General features: G+C 46.8%; 2 protein-coding genes across 2 annotated transcripts; both read left to right on the plus strand.

Annotated features, from left to right (window-relative positions):
• The first annotated feature begins 443 nt into the window (after positions 1–443).
• On the plus strand, positions 444–2,515 carry LOC127306870 (phospholipase A1-Ibeta2, chloroplastic). Its single transcript, XM_051337571.2, has one exon. It carries the CDS (start codon positions 706–708, stop codon positions 2,335–2,337), a length of 1,632 nt encoding a protein of 543 aa, XP_051193531.1. The 5' UTR covers positions 444–705; the 3' UTR covers positions 2,338–2,515.
• A 1,777-nt stretch (positions 2,516–4,292) lies between these two features.
• LOC127306869 (probable enoyl-CoA hydratase 2, mitochondrial) lies at positions 4,293–7,520 on the plus strand. Its single transcript, XM_051337570.2, has 8 exons — positions 4,293–4,554; positions 4,648–4,817; positions 5,549–5,623; positions 5,839–5,929; positions 6,040–6,091; positions 6,729–6,832; positions 6,913–6,989; positions 7,215–7,520. The coding sequence occupies exons 1-8, from the start codon at positions 4,404–4,406 to the stop codon at positions 7,392–7,394; spliced, it is 900 nt and encodes a 299-aa protein (XP_051193530.1). The 5' UTR covers positions 4,293–4,403; the 3' UTR covers positions 7,395–7,520.
• Positions 7,521–17,360: the final 9,840 nt, after the last annotated feature.

Here is a 17,360-nt window from a genome sequence, read left to right on the forward strand (position 1 = left end):
CCCGTCGTTTTTCTTCTTCAGGGTCTCAATGAAGCACAACTTTGTTGGCTCCCTAGTGTACTGGGCTTTGGTGCATGAGGACCTCGACGATCAAGTTGCAATTATGTATGGTAAGTCTAGAATTTGAATGTATGCAAGTATGTATGCAAGTCTAAACTTAAATTTGAATGGGCTGGTTTCACCACAAAAAACCTAATCGCAGAGCACCAGTTCATCACTTCTCGGCGTTATAGCCTTCTATCACTAGAAAAATAGACAGTTGTAAAAAAATAGACAGTTGATCTAAACAAGAGACAGTTGTAAAAGAAAACCAGAAAAACAGACAATTCCGCACGCACGTAAAATCCGGCACTCGGCTCAGCTCTTTACCGCACGCGCTGATGGACTGCTGGGGCTGCATACATAATCCACCACAGCGCAGCCGCGACCGTGTCTCGTGCATTCGCAACGTCAAACAAAGCGCATGCCAACTTGCAACCAACCACTGGATTCATTAATTTCATAATTGACCCTTCGCCTCCGGTCGCTCCACTCTTCTTCCCGTCCCGATATATAGCCCCCGCCACACCCAGCCACTGGTGTGTCCGTCATCACCTTCATACGATCTGCAGACGAGCTCCGATCACACGCTTACGTGCGAGCAGCTGGTAAATCTCTTCGCTTCTGTGATTTGCTACCTTACCAACCTACAGACCGAGCACGCCGATGTCAATCGCCGCGGCCGTGACGGGGACCGCCACAGCGGCGGTGCACGTCGCGCAGCGCCACGCCTCTCCGGCGCGCACCACGGCGCCTCGCCGCGAGCAGTCGCCGCTCAACCCCAACTCGCAGGCCCTCCGCGCGGCGGGCCAACCCAGCGGGTCCTCCGCCTCCCCCACGGATAGCGTGAGGACTCACATCGCCAATCTTGACCGGGTCCTCGGGAAGCCGCCGACGGTGCCGAGGCCGACAGGCAGCCACACCCACGCGGCGGCGACCAAGGAGCCGCAGGCCGGGAGCCGCGACCAGGAGCCGCTCAACGTCCGGCACGGCCTGCTCAACGCGCTCAACCTGTCCTTCTTCGTGCCCATGCCCGGGATGCGGGCGCGCACCGCCGCCGACGAGCACATGTCCCCGCGCAGCCTCATGCACATGCAGCAGCTGCTGTCGGCCGACTCCCCGCGCGCGTCCCCGCGGAGCACCATCGGCCCGCGCTGGCGCGCCCTCCACGGCGAGGGCGGCTGGGCGGGGCTCCTCGACCCGCTCGACTCCGACCTCCGCCGCGAGCTGCTCCGCTACGGCGACTTCGTGCAGGCGGCGTACCAGGCCTTCCAGTCGCTGCCCACCGCCTCGGCCAGGCACCGGGGCCTCATGCTCCCGGACCGCTCCTACCGCCCCACCCGCAGCCTCTTCGCCACCTCCGCGCTCTCCATGCCCACCTGGGCCAGGCGCCCCAACACGCCCGAGTGGCTCACGCAGCAGTCCAACTGGATCGGCTACGTCGCCGTGTGCGAGTCCGAGCGGGAGGTCCAGCGCATGGGCCGCCGGGACATCGCCATCGTCCTGCGCGGCACCATCACCTGCCCCGAGTGGGCCGAGAACCTGCGCGCCACGCTCGTGCCCCTCGACGACGGAGAGACCACCGCCACCACCCACGCCGCCGGAGCGGAGCAGCCCAAGGTGGCGCGCGGGTTCCGGAGCCTCTACAAGACGGCCGGGGAGAAGGTGAGGAGCCTGTCGGAGGACGTCATGGACGAGGTGCGGCGCCTCATGGAGAAGTACAAGGGCGAGGAGCTCAGCATAACGGTCGTCGGCCACAGCCTCGGCGGCGCGCTGGCGCTGCTCGTGGCCGACGAGATCGCCACCACCATCCCCGACGCCCCGCAGGTCGCCGTCGTCTCCTTCGGCGGGCCCAAGGTGGGCAACGCCGCGTTCGTCGAGAAGCTCAAGGCCAGTGGCAAGGTCAACGTCCTGCGCATCGTCAACGCCGGCGACATGGTCACCAAGGTGCCCGGGGTGGCGCCGCGGCTGCCGCTCAGCAGGGAGCATTACCAGCACGCGGGCGCGGAGCTGTGCATCGACAGCAAGAACTCGCCGTGCCTACGCCCCGACGTCGGCCCGGCCAGCCGCCACGACCTGGAGGCCTACCTCCACCTCATCGACGGCTTCACGGCGACGGGGAGCCCCTTCCGGTACGACGCCCGCCGCAGTGTCATACGCCTGCTGCAGCTGCAGAGGGGCAACGTCAAGAAGGAGTACGTCAAGCGCGCCAGGGAACTCGGCGTCGACCCCGCCGCGCCGGCCGATGTCGGCCGGAGCATGGCGTATGGTAACTGCGCCGTCGCCAGCCCGTCATGATGAACGAAATCATCGCGCAGTAAATTTTTGGACAAGAAATTCTTTGGTTAGTCGCGGGCGTCGGTTCGAGAAAAAAATATCTATTCGATTTTTTTCTGTTCCGATGCATGTACAGGAAGAAAATCATGGAAGCATGACTATAATTGAACAAGCGAAAGCTTGAGTGTTTTGACCACAATGTTTTGTTCACCACTTCACCTCCTCATCGCATCGTGTCATTTTGCCACTCGAGGGTGACCGGGTCCCTGTATTTTGACAAGTGCGTGTGAGACACACCGATTCCCTCCTAGAGAGGGAAGAATTTTTCAACCCATGTACTAACAATGTTAACGTCGACTTTTTACTATCACCATCAGTCATCGACATAATCGAAATATTTAATATCTTATGAATGGTTCTGATCCATCTAAACTTACATACTACTACTACCACTAGTTCTGGGCTGTGGAAAGTTCAAGGTTCCTGATTGCGAGCACCTTGCAATCCAAGCAACTATTTTTTTTCCCAAAGGTATATGCTTCCCTCTGAATGAATGCCACCGAAATCATTGATTTCTTTGAAAGGAAACTGAAAAATTGTCTGCATCTAAATTTTTTAATTGAGCCTTTTCTATTTCTTGGAAAAAAAACAACTAGGTTTTTATTAGAGCGAAGCGATATATAGCAACGGACTGAAAACTGAGTTAACTATTTGAAACAGAGGGAATATTTATCAACAAAGTGATAGAAAGCGACAACAAAGCAGGCACCACCAAAAAAATCCGTCATTGCAGATGATGTTAAACATGGCATCTCTGTTATAGCAGGTGATGCAAAATAGGGCACCTAACACGTGCAAGCTTCGGTATTTGATCATTGCATATTTTAATTTTTTTAACTACACATAATATTCAAACTTAAACATAGTACGGTGGGACACATGCTGCAGTCAAACTACACAAAACACTACTCATCACGACGCATTAGGTCGCCTTGGTCGACCCCTCGAAAATAGCACGGGAACGAATACGAAAAAGTGATACATTTTGCATAAAATTACAATGGCAAACAAATAAACAAACTTGACAGCGCCTTTGGGAGCAGTTGAACGGTGACTGTGGGAAGAGCCGGTGAGGTGGTGAGGGTTGCGGCGGATTGTATGCAACGGTGGAGTGGGTTCCTACCGGCGGCAATGGACCGTCATGGCAAGGGGTGGTTGCAACGGCGAGAGTGGTCGCGACGCGAAGAAGAAAAATATTTGTGTTTTTTTGGCCTGGTCGCCGACTGGGCTGGCCCGCGGCATTTTCTCGCCACGCCGGCGCCCCCCGCTAGCCCCCCTGTAGATTGGGTTCGGCCTGGGGGCGCCAAACGGAGAGTTGGACCGTGCCGACGGAAGTTTTCGCGCCGACGCCCCCAATGGACTATTTGAGGTTTTGGAGAGAGCGAGTGAAGATGCTCTTATTTAACAAAATTGTCAAGCCAAGTGCGCTATGACTGTGTCACCTAGCCCGTGTTGTCTCGCCATGTACAAGTACAACTTGTCACATGGTCAACCATGAACGAGGAGAATGGTGATTGTCGACTAGGATCTTCCGCATATATGTTGGATTGTGTTTTACATGATTTTCCTGAATGTTTTATTGAGAAAAGTGAAATCCGTGTTGGAGCTTTTTTTCGGTGGACGATTCCTAACCTCTCTTTTTATCCTTTGACACCCAATGTAGTGGTGTTTCTTCAGTATATTTTTTTTCAAGTGTCTCAGAAAATCATCTCCTCGCCACTTTTGCTCGCACGTGACGATAAAAATGTGATATAAACTTGCAAAGTGCGTCGCTTGGTGTCATTTTCAGCAAATAAGTACGCGCATGAGAAGTAAGTGGTGACCAAAATTAAATTGCAAAATGAAATGACGCTCACGGCCAGGGGATGCGGGATGCCATGTTTTTCTTGCTCCAGCCTTTCCAGAGTCATGTTTTCCTTTCCCAAAAGGGCTTGACTGACGGCACACACTCTCAAAGACACCACTGCGAGCGTCACTGTCCAAGATCCCACTCCACCTTTCAGCTCGCGTCGGCCCCCCCTTCCAGAATGCGCACCTCGCGGGGCCTCCTCCTCGCCGCCGTCGCCGGCCGCCACGCTTCAGCGGCTCCTGCTCACCGTTCCCTCGCCGTGCGCGAGCTCCAAATCCTCGCCCAGCCGGAGCCCGTGCGCCTGAAGAAGCTCTCGGCACCCGACTCCGGTCCGTGATCCCCCATTTTACCTCGCCGTCCTCTCCTAAACAATTGACATGAAATCCCTCATATCGGTGGTCCCAAATCGTGGTTGGGAGCAGGGATCGTGGAGCTGACGCTGGAGCGGCCAGAGGTCAAGAACGCCATCAACTGGGAGTTGATGAGGAGGCTGCGGGGGGCGATCGGGAAGATCGAGGCCGACGCGACGGCCAAGGTCGTCCTGGTCGCGAGCTCCGTGCCAGGAGTTTTCTGCGCGGGCGCCGATCTCAAGGTCTATTCTTGCTCTGCTTGGCGATGCAGTGACTTTTAGACGGACATTTCAGACAGGGTCACAGGGGGTTGTCTGTTTATTGTGGGTGTTCATGTCCGAGAATGCTACGTGCTACAGCAGCTGAGGTGCATGTGCTAAAGTTTTGGATGATAAGATTTAGCAGAAGTTGCGTAAAGTTTTGGGGAAAAGGATTGGTGAATTCTTGTTGCGAAAAGTGGAATTCACTAAAAAAAAAAAATATATAATTTGTTGCAAAGAAATCGAAGATGCTCTAGTAAAGTGGATTACCAAAAAGAAAAACTAATGGCTGCGACTGTATGGAAAGCAATATCTAAGTTTTGGAGACAAGAAAGAAGATCTTGCTAGAAAGGACATAAAGGAGTGGGGTCAAACCACTAACGAGAGTGTGGCTTAAAGATGAGCAGCTGTGGGTTATCAGATGCATAAATAAAAGCATTGTGAGCATGGTCCTTGTTGTTACTGAAATTTCATCTTCGTACAGGACAGCTGATATTGATTTCTCAACCAATTTGTTTTACCTATCTATTAAACTAGGACACTGTTACTTGCCAGTATTTCAAACATCAACCTTGGCCATTTGCTGTAGGGCCAATTTCAGGTGAATGTTGAAACCATGTGAAGACTCGTGTTCTGTAGTTTGTGCTACTGCTCCATGGAGATCCTGCGCATAATGCACACCGTCAAGATCTGAGAGCATTTATTTTTCTCAGGAAAGGAGGCTCATGAGTTCTTCGCAAGTTCAAGAATATGCTAATTCGTTAAGGTCTACATTTTCATACTTTGAGGTTTGTACCTGGAGCATGCCCTTCTGCATCCATATCAATAATTGTATATCGATGACATAAGTAATGATTAATCATTTTATTGTGTAAATAAATTCAAATATTTTTTTCTGAAATGGATTTATATTCAAATGATGAGTATTTGTTTCTCTTAAAAATTATCATTGGTTGTTCTATATGTGTAAATTGTTCTTATATCGTGCAGCTTGTTTGAACAGGCACTCCCCATTCCAACAATTGCTGTCATTGAAGGAGCTGCTTTGGGTGGCGGGCTAGAACTTGCTCTGTCATGTGATATGCGTATATGTGGTGCTGCTCTAGTTTCAGAGTTTCAGTTCACTGAAAATTTCCATCTTATGAACACAAGCTTTCTCCTGTGTTTTGAATATTTTAATGAATGCCGTCCTTGTGGTTTGCAGGAGAAAATGCAACACTTGGTCTGCCAGAGACAGGCCTTGCTATTATTCCTGGGTATGCAACCAACCCAGTGCTCTACTTTCGTCAATAAATTGTTTGAAAAATTGTCTAGATGGCTTGAAACAAAATGACATATTTTCTCCTTGGAATGATTTGTGCTCTGCTGATGAGAGTAAGTCTCATCTAATCATATTCGACGTCATCAGAAAGATGAGTCCTGCATTTCTCTGACTTGGAATCAACCTCTAAGAGGATTCATGATTTCTTTCTTTCTTTTGTACACTTGGATGTACACTCGAATAATTCAAACTAACTGGAGAATCCATAATAACATCCAAGTGACAGCTTGCTATTTTAGTGACAAGGCAGTAGATGCACCAAATTCATTTCCTTGTGGAATGCAAGTTGACTCTGTAATTGTAATGAAATTTGCATGTTGCGTGCTTTTAATTGTGCTAAGTATATCTGCTTTCTTGCTACCACACCAGACAAAAACCTTCCTCCAAAACTAGCTAGAGTATGTTTTTCAGCTGATGGGTTGTGTGCATCAGGCATTCATGCTATGCAGAGACCGGGGATGAACTCTTTTGTTGGTTTATCGCCTTTACGAGACTTATTGAGTCAACAAAAACTCCATTTACCGAACAAAAATGTTCTTCAGCAGATAACCTCCCTTTGCTTTAACATACAGAGCCGGTGGCACGCAGCGTCTTCCAAGGATTATCGGAAGGTCCAGAGCGAAGGAACTGATATTCACAGGCCGTAGATGCGACGCTGCTCAAGCTGTCATGATGGGTAACACTAGCATTGTCGCATTTTTCTCCCACTATCATCGGTTCTTCAAGGAGCACTTAAATGTATATCTGGGCCGGCAGGACTAGCAAACTACTGCGTTCCAGCTGGGGAGGCCTACGACAAAGCTCTCGAAGTCGCTCGTGAAATAACAAAGAAAGTAAGAACAATTCCCAGTTCTGACATATATACTACTCAAAAAATATATCAGTGTTTGCATAGCATCGGGTTATTATATGAACTTATGAAGCCCGAAAGGATGAGCATAAAATTGTTCATGAGTTCAGACTTTAGAGTTCTGTTGAGCAATTTTGTATGACATGGCACACATGGCAATGTACAAGATCCATCATTGTAGCTGTTCTGAACTCAGTTGTTTCTGCAGGGCCCTCTGGGCATAAAAATGGCCAAGAAGGCCATCGATCAAGGGATGGGGGTATCAGACATGGGCTCCGCGCTGGCTATCGAAGGGGAATGCTACGAGCAGCTGCTGCACACGCGAGATCGCCTCGAGGGCCTAGCTGCGTTCGCTGAGAAGAGGAAGCCTGTGTACACCGGAGAGTAGTGTTGATGTGTCCCAATAGGAGAATAGTGTTTGAAATGCCATGATGGTCTTCCTGCCTGTTGAATCATGCCAAACCTAAGAGAAGTTTTTCGTGGATGAATATTCTACCGTGGGATTGTTCTGTCCTTTAGAGCATCTCAACTCGGCCTCTCCATACGGCGTCTGGCAAAGTCACTTTGCAAGCCGTAGGGGGGTGGAGAGCAGATTTGTATGGAGCCTATGGTTTCCATCTGACCCCTCAAATTAAATTTGAATTTTTAAAATAATAATTAAATGTGAACAAATAGACGAACTTAGGTGAATATGAATGAAAAAAACATTTTTCTTAAAGGCAGCTCTAGCAGCCGAGGCGGTGGTAGAAGTCATGATGAGGCCTTAGGCCTTAGGGATGCCCAAATCTCACAAATTGACCCAAAATCCAAAGGGGAAAGAAGGGGGAGGTGAAGAACAAGAGGAACACAAGAACAACAACACACGCACACAACCCGATACAACGAATCTCACTCTCGTGGCTCGATAAGCTACGCCGATAGAATCACACGGGGAGAGACCGCGAGGTAGAATCCCGGTGTGAGAGATCGGTAAAGGAGATGAAGAAAGTTGTGGGAGAGAGAGTGGGATGCACTAAAATCTCACACAAACATTATCCGAATCACATAAGAGGTAGCCTTGAGGAAACATAGGAGATCATCCTAGAGGTTTGTGAGCAAAGCTCCAAAGATAATCCAAGTCTATGTCTAACCCTAATTCGTGGCTGGAGGAGCCCTATATATAGTCCAGATCTAGCAAGGGGTAACTTAGTCATTTTGCGAAATAAACACAGCCACAAGATTTAAATGGATGGTCCAGATGAAGTCAACTCGGGTGGGGCCGGCAGTGCCGGTGTGCTTGGGGCGGCAGTGCCGGCCACTTGCTGTTCAGGGAGTCAGGGCTTTAGGCGGCGATCTTGCGGGTTGGGCCGCTTGATCTTGGTGTCCGGGCCGCGATCACGGGGTGGCTCGGCCAACGATGCTTGGGGTGTGCCCACGGATGTCGGCTTTGTAGGGGCGGCGATGCCGGTCTGAGCTGCGATCCCGGCCCAAGTGGTCCTCCCTCTCCTTCCTTGTCCGGTGCTGGGCCAACCTTGACGTACTCCTCTCGAGGCTTGTAACTGATGACACATAGAACATCGGCATGAGGTAGCATTCCATCCAAAGTAGTGTCGAGGTCGAGTGTTGAGAGGATTGAGTTAACCTTATCATATAGAGCTTTCACTCGGGCTCGAGACATGGGTCCACTTGGGGGACTTGTTGGTTTTGGTGTACTGTCGTCCTTGGACGGGGCTACATCAAGTCATCGCTGATGTTGTCGTCGTCGTTCTTGAGTTGGCCGCCGACGCCACTCCTGCTTCCTTGGCCGCTGCCGCAGTGGCTATACCCTGGCCTGGGTCGCCACCTCGGCTACTTCCTTAGCCGGAGTCTCCCTGCTGGCGTGGGCGCACCACCTCGATGTAGTCATCGTCGTCGCCACGATCGACGATGAGGCCAAGCAGCCGTGCACGCTTTCGCTCCCGCTGTCACTCCTCCTCTGCCACCTCCTCCCGCCTTGGACTAGGCCAGGACGAATTCCAGCGAGACCGGCTGCACCTCCTAAAAGGAGGCGTGCACGGCCATGCGCTAGCCGGGGAACTCCTGCGGGTCATCGTTCGACCGGAGAGCGATTTGGGTGACCGCTACTTCCAACGGCGGCACCCACTCCGGCTCGCGCTTCCCCTCATTCGGCGTGACGAGGTGAAGGTGGCCGCGTTGTGGCAACGACAGCGCGCTCGCGGATGACAGATGCAACGGCTGCTGGCGCTGGACCACAAAAAGCGGCAGCTCCAGCTCCTCCTCCTTGATCTCCTTCTTGATAGACCACGAAATACGAGCGGCAAATTAAAATGGCTAGATATAGGCGGGAAGACGGGGCAGGAAACAACGGGAAGTTGGGGATGGTACTTCTGTTCGTTTCTGGAAGGATGTTTGGCTAGGGAATGTTCCTCTATCGCAACAATACCCTTCTCTTTACAATATAGTTCAACACAAGAATGTTTTGGTGTCCACTGTGTTTGCTCAAACACCGTTAAAAATTACCTTTCGGAGTCTAAATGAACCAAAATATATTGAGTGGTTACATTTGTGCCAGAGGCTCATGGCTATTAACATTAATTCGGAAACTGATAAATTTGTATGGAGGCTTACAGATTCCGGGTTGTTTACAGGTAAATCTATGTATCTTGACTATATGAATGGTCATACAAGATTATTGCGTAAGTATTTATGGAAACTAAAATTCCCCCTGAAAATTAAAATATTCATGTGGTTTCTCAATAACAAGGTTCTTCTTACAAAGGATAATTTGGCAAAACGTAGGTGGGCTGGATCTCAAAAGTGTTGTTTTTGTGAAGTTAATGAAACAGTTCATCATTTGTTCCTTGCATGTCCTTTTGTTAAAATAGTTTGGAGAATGATTTATTTTGCATATAACATACCTCCTCCGTTGAATATTAATAATATGTTTGGGAACTGGTTAAATAGAGTTCCAACGAAGGATAGGAAAAAAATTAGGATTGGGAATTCTGCTATATGCTGGACAATTTGGCGAACTAGAAATGATATTGTGTTTAATAATCAAAAGGGTACTAATTTTTTGCAGGTTATTCTTCGAGCTGTGCACTGGATTCAACTTTAGGCTTTCCTTCTTTCGGAGGACCAGCGCATGGATTTGGTTACTGGGTGCAATCGGCTGTTAGAGGTCACTCAGGACTTCTTTTTCCGGGCTACTGGATGGCGACACACTAATAGGATAGAGTATGGCTAGCCTTGTTTCGTGTCGTTTTTTCCGTTAGTTGATTCATGTTGCAACCATGGCTGACCCCTGATTGTAATCTTTATTTCGATCGTACTTTGAACGTTGAATATTTCAATAAAATGGTGTTGACGCGTAAAGCACATGCCCGTTGGGAACCCCAAGTGGAAGGTGTGATGCGTACAACATCAAGTTTCCCTCAGTAAGAAACCAAGGTTTATCGAACCAGTAAGAGTCAAGGAGCACGTGAAGGTTGTTGGTGACGGAGTGTAGTGATACGTCCATTTTGCATCACCATTTTATATCATAATTTACTGTTATTCATTGATATATTTCATATTTGGAGGTGATACTTATGTTATTTCATCTATTTTGCATGTTTCATGATTATTGGAGAATCGCGCACCGGAGTCAGGATTATGCTGGAAAAAAGCGCCGTCAGAATGCAATATTTCGGAAGATCGACAATTGACGGAAATTATACTGAAAATCCTATTTTTCCAGAAGACGAAGATAGCCAAAAGGAGGAGCCGAGGAGGGCCGCCATGGGCCCCCCATAGGCCGGCGCGGGCCCAGGCCTGGCCGCGCCGCCATGTGGGGAGGGGGCCCACAGCCCCCTCTGGTCTCCTCTCCTTCGCGTACTTCTTCGTCCTGAAAACCTAAGCTCCAGAGGATAGTCGCGAAGAGTCACAGCCGCCTCTGCGGGGCGGAAAACACCAGAGAGAAAAGAGCTCTCCGGCAGGCTGAAATGTGCCGGGGAAATTCCCTCCCGGAGGGGGAAATCGACGCCATCGTCATCGTCATCGAGCTGGACATCATCTCCATCATCATCACCATCATCTCCATCATCATCACCGCCATCTCCACCGCTGCACCTCGTCACCGCTGTAACAATTAGGGTTGGATCTTGATTGTTTGATAGGGGAAACTCTCCTGGTATTGATTTCTACTTGTTATTGATGCTATTGAGTGAAACTATTGAACCAAGGTTTATGTTCAGATTGTTATTCATCATCATATCACCTCTGATCATGTTCCATATGATGTCTCGTGAGTAGTTCGTTTAGTTCTTGAGGACATGGGTGAAGTCTAAATGTTAGTAGTGAATTATGTTGGGTAATATTCAATGTTATGATATTTAAGTTGTGGTGTTATTCTTCTAGTGGTGTCATGTGAACGTCGACTACATCATACTTCACCTTTATGGGCCTAGGGGAATACATCTTGTATTCGTTTGCCAATTGCGGGGTTGCCGGAGTGACAGAAACCTAAACCCCCGTTGGTATATCGATGCAGGAGGGATAGCAGGATCTCAGAGTTTAAGGTTGTGGTTAGATTTATCTTAATTACTTTCTTGTAGTTGCGGATGCTTGCAAGGGGTATAATCACAAGTATGTATTAGTCCTAGGAAGGGCGGTGCATTAGCATAGGTTCACCCACACAACACTTATCAAAACAATGAAGATTAATCAGCTATATGAAGCGAAAGCACTAGACTAAATTCCCGTGTGTTCTCAAGAACGTTTGGTCATTATAAGTAAACAAACCGGCTTGTCCTTTGTGCTAAAAAGGATTGGGCTACTCGCTGCAATTATTACTCTCGCATTTTACTTACTCGTACTTTATTCATCTGCTATATCAAAACCCCCTGAATACTTGTCTGTGAGCATTTACAGTGAATCCTTCATCGAAACTGCTTGTCAACACCTTCTGCTCCTCATTGGGTTCGACACTCTTATTTATCGAAAATACTACGATACACCCCCTATACTTGTGGGTCATCAAGACTATTTTCTGGCGCCGTTGCCGGGGAGTGAAGCGCTATTGGTAAGTGGAATTGGTAAGGGAAACTTTTACTGTTTGTGCTGATTTTATTTCTGCCTGCTGCTATAATTCATTATGGAGAGATCCTCTCTTGAATTTTTATTTGGAAAATCTACTACTACTGCAAAGGTAGTGGATGAGGCGCTAGGTGAGAAAGAGGTTCCATACAAAATACCTATGAAAATTATTGAACGTGTTGTGGATAACCGCTATGAAGGGGATGGAACTGTCCATCCTGGTGATCATTTACTGTTCTTACATGAATTATGCGGTTTATTCAAGTATGCAGGTATTGCTATGGATGAAGTTAGGAAGAAACTATTCTCTATATCGCTGTCTGGTAAAGCGGCACATTGGTATAAATTACTGAATAATGGGGATTCTCTTGATTGGAATGATATTGTGCCTCTATTTTATTCTAAATTCTATCCTCTGATGACCCACAAGTATAGGGGATCGCAACAGTCTTCGCAGGAAGTAAAACCCAATTTATTGATTCGACACAAGGGGAGACAAAGAATACTTGAAAGCCTTAACAGCGGAGTTGTCAATTCAACTGCACCTGGAAACAGACTTGCTCGCAAGAGTTTATCAGTAGTAACAGTTTTATAGCAGTAGCAGTAGTGAAATAACAGCAGCAGAGTAGCAAAGACAACAGTAGTGATTACAGTAAACAACAGGATTAAAATACTGTAGGCACAGGGATGGATGACGGGCGTTGCATGGATGAGAGAAACTCATGTAACAATCAAAGCAGGGCATTTGCAGATAATAATAAAACGGTGTCCAAGTACTAAGCAATCCATAGGCATGTGTTCCGTATATAGTCGTACGTGCTCGCAATGAGAAACTTGCACAACATCTTTTGTCCTACCAGCCGGTGGCAGCCGGGCCTCTAGGGAATCTACTGGATATTAAGGTACTCCTTTTAATAGAGTACCGGAGCAAAGCATTAACACTCCGTGAACACATGTGATCCTCACATCACTGCCATCCCCTCCGGTTGTCCCGATTTCTGTCACTTCGGGGCCTCGGGTTCCGGACAGCGACATGTGTATACAACTTGCAGGTAAGATCATAAAACAATGCATTTCATGATGAAACAATAACATGTTCAGATCTGAGATCATGGCACTCGGGCCCTAGTGACAAGCATTAAGCATAACAAGTTGCAACAATATCATCAAAGTACCAATTACGGACACTAGGCACTATGCCCTAACAATCTTATGCTATTACATGACCAATCTCATCCAATCCCTACCATCCCCTTCAGCCTACAGTGGGGGAATCACTCACACATGGATGGGGGAAACATTGCTGGTCGATGCAGAGGCGTCAGTGGTGATGATGGCGATGATCTCCTCCAATTCCCCGTCCCGGCGGAGTGCCAGAACGGAGTTTCTGGTCCCGAGATGGAGTTTCGCGACGGTGGCGGCGTACTGGGCGGTTTCTGGCGACTTCGACTTCTTGTCTCGCGTTTTTAGATCGAAACCCTTAAGTAGTCCAAAGGAGGGCGTCAGAGGGCAGCCGAGGGGGCCGCACGCTAGGGCAGCGCGCCCCCCTCCAGGCCGCGCCGGCCTAGCGTCTGGGGGCCCTGGGCCTCCCCCAGGCCTGCCCTTCTGGCTCCGTGATTCTTCTGGTAAAATAGGCCCTTTGGTGTAAATTCCGAGGATTTTCCCGAAAGTTGAATTTCTGCACAAAAACGAGACACCAGGGCAATTCTGCTGAAAATAGCGTTAGTCCGTGTTAGTTGTATCCAAAACACACAAATTAGAGGCAAAACAATAGCAAAAATGTTCGGGAAAGTAGATACGTTTTGGACGTATCAACTCCCCCCAAGCTTAGCTTATTGCTTGTCCTCAAGCAATTCAGTTAACAACTGAGTGCGATAAAAGAACTTTCACGAACACATTTGCTCATATGATGTAAATATTCTCATGACATGGAAAAGTGCTTAGGCAATTGATAATAAGATACATGCAAATAAGATCATCCAATAGCTATGTCAATCATGGAAAGGTACCAACAGATTAATAATAAGCATCATGAATCATGTCTATCAGCAGGATTGCAATGTTCATAGAAGAGTATGATAAAGTGGTATCTCGCTTGCCCGTATTTGATCAGCAAAACATAAATGCTCAGGCACCTCTGAAGTTCATAGAAAGACTAGAAATAAAGATTGTCAAAGATAAAAGCATCAAAGTTATACCACAGTCAATCATATTTTGAGACAAGCATATTATACTAAGAATGACAGTTGTGCTCTCAAGAAAGTGCTCAAAGAAAGGATGGAGACACAACATAAAAGTAAAAGATTGACCCTTCGCAGAGGGAAGCAGGGATTAACATGCGCTAGAGCTTTTCAATTTTAAAACAGGAGTAAAATTATTTTGAAAGGTGTTTGTTGTTGTCAACGAATGGTAATGGGTACACCAACTACCTCGCCAACCAGACTTTCAAGAGCGGCTCCCATGAAGGACGTTATTTCTACCAGCAAGGTAGATCATCCCTCTTCTCTTTTGTTTACACATGTACTTTAGTTTTTATTATGAGTGACACTCCCCCCAACCTTTGCTTACACAAGCCATGGCTAACCGAATCCTCGGGTGCCTTCCATCAATCTCATACCATGGAGGAGTGTCTATTTGCAAAATTAAGTGGCTTACTGATGAATCAGAGCAAAACATGTGAAGAGAATTATTAATGAAGTTATTAGTTGGGGCTGGGCACCCCGCTGCCAGCTCTTATTATGAAGGTCTGTCAAAAGTAAATGACAAGGTTGAAAGAAAAACACGACATACTTCCTCATGAGTTATAAAACATTAACACAGATTGAGAAGCATTTTGAAGGTTTAAAGGTAGCGCATGAAAATTTACTTGGAATGGTTTGAAATGCCATGCATAGGTATTTATGGTGGACACTTTGGAACAACTTGGTTTTCAGGGGTTTGGAAGCACGAGCAGCATTCCCGCTCAGTACAAGTGAAGGCTAGCAATAGACTGGGGAGTGACAAATCAAGAGAGCAGTCACTGTCATAATCATGCTTGCGGCAAAATAAATTAACGGAGGCATAAAAGTGATACAAGAACTCTGAAGCAAAGTAAATCATTGAGGCTTAATTGACTTTTGTTCAGTCATAGCATGCGTGAGCATGTGCCAAGTCAATTCAAATGAATTATTCAGAGGAGGATACCACAATGTCATACCTATTTATGAATAAAACAATGCAAGCAAACATCCATGACATGCTACTCATATTAATAAATTGGAGCTAAACATGAGAGATCATGAACTACTAGACTTTCTTAAATGACATATACCTCACATGAACCAACTAAGCATGCTCACATGGATGAGTATATGTACAAAAATGAAAACAAATAGAGTTCATACCAGCCTCTCACCACAGTCGAATTGTCGTAGATCGTCATTATTGCCTTTCACTTGTGTAGCTTGAATAATATGAAATGAAAACCACGCTCCAGCCACCGAAGACCATTGAACTCATAATGAATTTTACAAAACCAAAGAAGAACAGCAAATATTTTTGGTGTTTTCGAATTGGAAACAAGAACAAAAGGAAACAAGCAAACAAAGCAAAATCTTTTTGGATTTTCTTATAGCAAACCAACAATAGTAAGTAAAGCAAAATAAAAGCAAGAAACCAAAATAAACACATGGTGAAGAGAAACAACAGAAATATTTTTGGTCTTTTTGTGTTTTCGGAAAGAAACAAAGCAAAAACAAGAAAATGAAAACTAGAAAAGTCGCATAAACACAAAGCAGCAGGAATTCGTCAAACTTGACAGCAGTACAGTAATTGATTTTTAAGAAATTCTTCTGCTGCTCAAATCGAAAAGTGTTAAGCTAATGAAAGTTATATAACAACCTGGGGAACACCCACAAAAATTGGCTTCGCAAAATAACGTTCTGGCTATTTTTGAGAATTTTTTGGTAACAGTCCAGAATCTGTTTTCAGGCAGCACTTCCCCAAATATCATCTCCCTCTTATTAGAAAACCACTTAAAGAAACTAAACAAGTATATACAAGTATCCAGCAACCATAATATGCAAAGAATGAGTGATGCCGGTATACCTCCCCCCAAGCTTAGGCTTTTGGCCTAAGTGGAGTTCAATCCCATGGTGCCCATGAAGTAGCACCTCCGTAGTATGACGAAGATGGATCATATTCCGGGTATGTGCTGGAAGAAGCACCTGGATACGTGATGGTGTAGTCGTAGGAGGGCTCGGCGTCCTCGGATTTATGCTGCTGATGGAAGCCTTGTATCTTCATTTTCTCATCCACCTCCTCCTTAGAGCGCGACCATGGTTTCCTGTCAATACTAAACAAATCTGACTGTGGCAAAGGGATTTCCCTCTCATCCCCGTCAGCAAACAACATTCTATAGACCATATTATCTGAACTAGAGTCAGCTGTAATGAATTGATGGCTTTTCATAGCAGCAATATCAAGCCTTATAGGAGTTAATGGCACATCAGTAGGGTCAAGAGGATGTTCTAGATATGCTAAAATGCGTGATGCAATAATTCCTCCAAAAATAGGCCCCCTATTAGACAAGCGGCGAGCAACAAGAGCACCAAGATGATAAGGTGTCTCTTCAGTAAGTGCTGCAATTAAGAAAGCAATATGATAGCTAGAAATATTGCTAGTGTTCTCCCTACCAAGAATGCTAGTAGCAAGGTAATAAGCAAAATACTTAATGGCGGGGAGTTGGATGTTTCTTATCTTGCCACGCTGAATGGTGCGGCAATCATCATTGGTGATCTCTCGATAGAGCTCAAGCAAAGCCCTGAGATTGTCCTCAATCCTCTTCGCTGTACCTACAGGGGCAATATCCAATGCAACACAAAATTCTTCCAATTTCATAGTAACAGGATTACCATAGATCTTGAATGTAACTGTCGGGTGATAGTGCTTGTTGTTAAACTTAAAACTCTCAACAAAGATTTTAGTGAGCATGTGGTATTGCTCCCTCTCATCTTCCATATAGGCGGTTAAGCCCGCCTTACCAACGAGGGTCAAGAAATCATTCAGCAACCCTGCATTATTCAAAAAGTTATAACATGGGAAAGATGAAGCGTTAGGGACTCCATTATCCTCTTCGGGCTCGAAGCTTGGCGCGATGACATCCTCATTATAGGATCGCCTGAATCGGGTGGCGGTCCTAGAGGGCCTTCCCATGCTTGTCGTCTCTCTCTAAAACACTTCTCCAAAGTTAAAATTATCCATCTTCCTTTTCTGAAATTTTTCAACAAACATTATAAAATTTGATTTGGTGACATATAAT

This window comes from Lolium perenne, chromosome 6 (genome assembly GCF_019359855.2).
Source record: "Lolium perenne isolate Kyuss_39 chromosome 6, Kyuss_2.0, whole genome shotgun sequence".
Classification (NCBI taxonomy): domain Eukaryota; kingdom Viridiplantae; phylum Streptophyta; class Magnoliopsida; order Poales; family Poaceae; genus Lolium; species Lolium perenne.